General features: G+C 38.7%; 1 protein-coding gene across 1 annotated transcript in view; it reads left to right on the forward strand.

Annotated features, from left to right (window-relative positions):
• Positions 1–5454, forward strand: part of gucy1b1 (guanylate cyclase 1 soluble subunit beta 1) — a 19815-nt gene that overhangs the window by 2108 nt on the left and 12253 nt on the right. Inside the window, exons 3-8 of the mRNA XM_020602120.1 lie at positions 722–822; positions 957–1075; positions 1833–2030; positions 3038–3268; positions 3493–3609; positions 5129–5262. Coding sequence (XP_020457776.1) covers positions 722–822; positions 957–1075; positions 1833–2030; positions 3038–3268; positions 3493–3609; positions 5129–5262 — 900 coding nt within the window. The remainder of the gene's footprint in view (positions 1–721; positions 823–956; positions 1076–1832; positions 2031–3037; positions 3269–3492; positions 3610–5128; positions 5263–5454) is intronic.

Consider the following 5454-nt stretch of genomic DNA (forward strand, 5'->3'; position numbering starts at 1 on the left):
AGCCCGACCCCCCCAAAAAAAAAAAAAAAAAAAAAAAGCCAGCAGCAGCTGTGTTGTGTAAATGTTTCCAAAGGGGTTATTCCCCAGCCAGCACAAAAAAGGCCTAATAACTGTCCAGCATCATATGTTGTCTTTCCAACTGTAACTCTTTGTTATTTAATGCACAATTTATCGTATTTTTATTCTTTGTAAAATCTTTCAAGGCTTGGTACCTTTTTCCAGCTGTAACACATTATGATAAAATGGTGGTTGCTGATCAGGACAGTAAATCATTGGTATTTTTGCAGTTAAACAGTAGTAAATCAGAATCTCAGTAAGTTTTATGACAATTTAGTAAAAGTTGGACCGTCACATGCATAAATAATAAAGTGCTCTCTGTGCTTGTAGGAGTCATTTTAACCAAATAACTTTCTGTTGATCTAAACCTCATGATCTGTACTTGTTTTGTAGTGTAGGTATGGCACCACAAAACCACTTCAAATGGAAACCTTTTTTATGTATATCATGACAGCTCATACTGACTGGCCACAAATTAGACCCAACAGCTGTTACTGAATTGTGCCTGTACACAGAATTTCCTCTGTGATTTACATTAAGCAACAATAGAAACATTCTAAAAAGGCAGAGCCACTGTTTGCCTGAACAAGTTGCCTGTAATATTTATTTTTGCTATACATTCTGCCATGGCTTTATAATAAACACTTGTTTATGTTATTTTCAGAAGGGAGGCTCAGCTTGATATTGAGGGTCAGTTCCTTGTTAGAATCATATATGAAGATGCCAAAACATATGATCTTGTTGCAGCTGCAAGTAAAGTTCTCAGTAAGTGACAGCATGTTTTCCTAAAATTATTGTAAATGAAACATTATATGTGATATGCTTTATGTTGGAAATTGCGCATAGCTGCACCCTGTATCACAAGCTAGGACAGTAATAAGCTCTTTTCTGTATTTCAGAGATTGATGCAGGAGACATATTGCAGCTGTTTGGGAAGATGTTTTTTGAATTTTGCCAAGAGTCGGGATATGACACCATCCTACGAGTGTTGGGTTCAAATGTTCGTGAATTCCTGCAGGTAGGCTTTCTGCTCTGGATAGTAATAATGACTGAAGTTGTATGTAAAATTACAGCATTTAAAACAGTAGTCTACTGATTTATCAGCACATTGTCATACTCATTGAACAGTTTGACAAAAAAGGACCAGAGTTATCTTTTTTTTATTTCATATATTATTCTTGCTTGTCATATCTTGGTGCCAGTGTTACCCATAGTGTAAGCTAGGATCTGGGTACCTAGCGCTAATAATGGCTAACATAGTATATAGCAGTGATGAGGAGTGGCCTACAGCGGTTTGTAAGCTCATGTTTATTTAAATCCATGCCCCTGCACTCTTTTCATTGTCAAAGTCGAAGCCTTGTGTGGCTCTGGTATGTACTTGTCACTCTCACATTAACATGCACAACCACTGAGCTCGATGGCTTGCCATACTCTGGAGTCTCTGTCAAGTCTGAGACAATAACTGTTGGTGATGTCATAATGATGTCATCAGGGTCATCTCAACTTGAGCTTGAGACATATTTTTCACACAAACCCTGTGTTATAAATTAGAAGTATGTTTTTTCCCAAGACATCAAATTCTGACTGCCTTAATTTTGAGCATTGATTTTTTTTATTTGCCTCTCCCAAGTCCCCCATTGTTATGGAAGTACAAGTGGAGGACCAACGCAAAGTTCAATGTATTTTTTTTACCGCATCATAATCTAACTTATACCTAAGCCTGATTTGTACAGTGGCTGAATGTTGCATATTTCATCCTTAATCTCGATTTTCAGAATTTGGATGCACTGCATGACCACCTGGGTACCATTTATCCTGGGATGAGGGCCCCTTCATTTCGCTGCACCGATGCCGAGAAGGGAAACAATCTGATTCTTCACTATTACTCAGAGAGAGAGGGCCTGCAAGACATTGTGATTGGCATCATTAAAACCGTCGCCCAACAAATTCATGGAACAGAGATAGAGATGAAGGTCTGCTTTGTTGTTTTTGTTCCTGGGGATGATTTTAGGTTTATTCCAGTTCCTCTCAAGGAAGTCCTTGTGATGGACTGTGTCAGAATGCATGTGTTTATGTCTCAGAATATAATCGAAGAGGTTATAATGTTATGATTAAATAACAGAAAGTTCCAAAATATCCACAACGGGAAGAGCGCTGCACCGTGACAAATGCAGTTCAGCAGTGAGTTTTTGGCTAATGTTGGTGAGTCAGAGGATATTTTTAGATATAAGTTATAGTCTCTCTGTCTTGGAAATGTTGGGAGTTTTTTCTTCCATTGTTTTATCTTTACTTTGTCTTAACTAAATTTAAATTGTCGACTGCCTGTTTATTTGATAATTCTCCCTAAGGAGAGATCCATTTGTTATCTGGGCTCGTTCTCTCAAACACACTAATCTGATTTTGTCAGTTATGAAGAACTGCAACAGAAAGATATCATACACTATAAGTGGTATTTTTATTTGTATGTTACTGTTCACCACACAACTCAGTCTGTAATGTGTACCAATCATTGTGGTATGTTATTCTCCTCGGACATCCACTGTACTCTGGCTAGAGTTTTCTCCTTTTTTCATAAGCGATTTTCTCCCAAACCTAATCATATTGTACAGACAGGATAATATTTTTCAGCAATTGTGTGTGTAACGAAGGAACATAAAATGGCAGACGCTCCAAATGTTACACCCAATTTCTGGAAATATTAGCCACTGTTGCTGTGGCAACAGGGTGAAGAGACAGCAGCTTGACGTCAGCATGCCTTATGCCCATAAACCCACAGAATAATGACATTTCATACCCTCTTCTTTCTGCAGAGATCAATAGTGACACTGTTGTCACAAGGGTGAAACATTCAATTAAAAACATCCTAATACTGCAACCATGTGCCACACTGTAGACAGGTTTAAATCAGTTTTAACCTAATCATTTGTTTTGTAACAGTAATATCAATACTCAATAAATTATTTTATTTAATTTTATACAGATGATCCAACCGAAAAGCGAGGAGTGCGACCACATTAAGTTCCTGATTGAAGAGAAGGACTCGGAGGAGGAGGCGTTTTATGAGGATCTGGATGGCTTCGAGGAGAACGGCACGCAGGAGACCAGGATCAGCCCGTACACGTTTTGCAAGGCCTTTCCATTCCACCTCATGTTTGACAAGGACCTGATGCTCACACAGTGTGGGAATGCGATTTATCGAGTCCTGCCACAGGTGTACACTCACATCCAATTATGCTAGCCCCTGTTTTACATTCAGGAAACAAGTTCATCAAGTCAGCATTTGACTATTTTTGTAGGACTCTGTAGGATTTGTCTGAAGCTGATTAGAGGGCTGCACCTTTTGGCTGCCCGGAAAGCTAAAGCAATTAATTACACAATTAATTTCTGATCTTATCTTCTGAACTTAAATATGCATATTTTTATTTTATTCCCCAGCTACAGCCTGGTATCTGTATCCTCCCTTCAGTTTTTTCTTTGGTCCGTCCTCACATTGACTTCAGTTTTCATGGCATCCTTTCCCACATCAACACCGTCTTCGTTCTGCGAAGCAAGGTACATATGAAATGTAATATAGTTTGTCACAGCATTGTTTGCCAATCACAATAGAGTGCCATAGGTGCGATGTCTTTTTGTAGGTCAACCCTGAAGTCACCACCACCCTGGTTTCCTCGACAAAAAACCAATGGGACTTTTCCATAGGATTTTAGATTATTGCAAAAAATAAGCTCTGTGACAAACAACAGTTCAGCGGGATAATCTTTCACAAATGAACACTATTGCTATGCCTTTTGAAGCCCAAATACGATTGCCAGAAATAAAAAGCTATTGTTAGACTATAAACAAACTACACCACGGTCCCATGACATCAGCATCAACACCACAGCTTCCAACTTGTAATGCGATTTAACATGCATACCTATTCTACAAAATCCTTTCCTCTTAGTGTGACCTAATCTAGCTAGTGATCATGACTGTGTCAGGTAGAAGAGTTTGCAAGTGCACATGTTTAAATATAACAAGGCTGTAAAGGCGGGCTAGTGAGGAGTTGCGTCTCTGTGTTCTGCCTGGTGATGGTTAATAACCCAGACAGCCTCTGTAGTTTCATTTGGCCACCGGTTAGCAACTGCCTTTTTTAAGACACCTAAAAGCATTAAAAGTCACACATAGGATATTTACTGACAGTTTATTTCATAGAACAGAAAAAGAAAATGTATTGGCCTTGTGTTAACCACAGACATTATTTCAAGCGCCTAACCAAAAACCCATTGACTTCACCGTGAGGGAAGCGTAAGTGCAACAATGCTAACTCAGTTCTGGGTTTTACAACTCACTACGATGGCACTCTATAGCATACGTTCTCTGCAGGCAAAAAGCAAACAGACAATGTGTTTATTGTATTGATATTGATGAGCTCACTGATATTGTTAGCAGCTCCATAATAGTTTGACTAGGTGGGTTTCATAAACACTGATAATGAGGATGAAATTTGTTATATGCAGATATTACTAAGCATGTAAACAATGAATCAAAGAAATTCATATTTAGAGTTTTATGTCAAATTTATGCATGGGGCAAATAATGCAAGGGTCTGATTGTTGTACTGCAAAACTCAGGGTAGAGTAGAACTGTGAATCAAACTGCATGACTCTTAAGAAGCACAGATTTCAGTGAGAAGTCAGATGGAAGCCCAAAAGAGAAAAGTGCAATTAGAATAGAAAATAGCTGAACTTGTGTACCTTTGTGTTCTCATGGGGCAGTAAATTCTAAGTTCAGATAATTGCTACAGTGGCTTGAAAATGCATTTAGATAGATAGATTGTACTTAGGGTGAAGAGACTTGTCTTGGGTGCTACATAAGCTATGATACAAGAAAAGGGAGTTGCTAAATTATCTTTACACATGAAAGCTGGAATAATGCTCTCCAGTAGAGGGGGATGCATGTAACACTAGACAGAAAGAAAAAACATATAGATTTAAAAATAAAGAGTGAGCTGAACTGGCTCCCAGTTTTGAGCCAGATTTAGAGGAGAACATATAATGAAATATTCGTAAGTGTGATGTAATCCACACAGGAGGGCCTGCTGAATGTGGAGACTGTAGAGAATGAGGATGAACTGACAGGGGTGGAGATCAGCTGTCTGAGACTGAAAGGACAGATGATTTACTTGCCAGAGGCGGAGAACATCCTTTTTCTTTGCTCACCCAGGTATACTCACAGTGCAGTTGCTCCTGACAGAAGCACAGACTGAATATGCACACCAAAACACAGTTTCCCTTTTAGCTACTGAATGGGAACAAGCCAATTTCTGGCAATGATAAAAGTCCTGAAATTCTAAAGACTGATTTACTTAAAATTGTAAGCCCCTACTCTGAAATACAAACTCATACTGTATAATGT

This window comes from Monopterus albus, unplaced genomic scaffold (genome assembly GCF_001952655.1).
Source record: "Monopterus albus unplaced genomic scaffold, M_albus_1.0 scaffold54.1, whole genome shotgun sequence".
In the NCBI taxonomy this organism is placed as follows: Eukaryota; Metazoa; Chordata; class Actinopteri; order Synbranchiformes; family Synbranchidae; genus Monopterus; species Monopterus albus.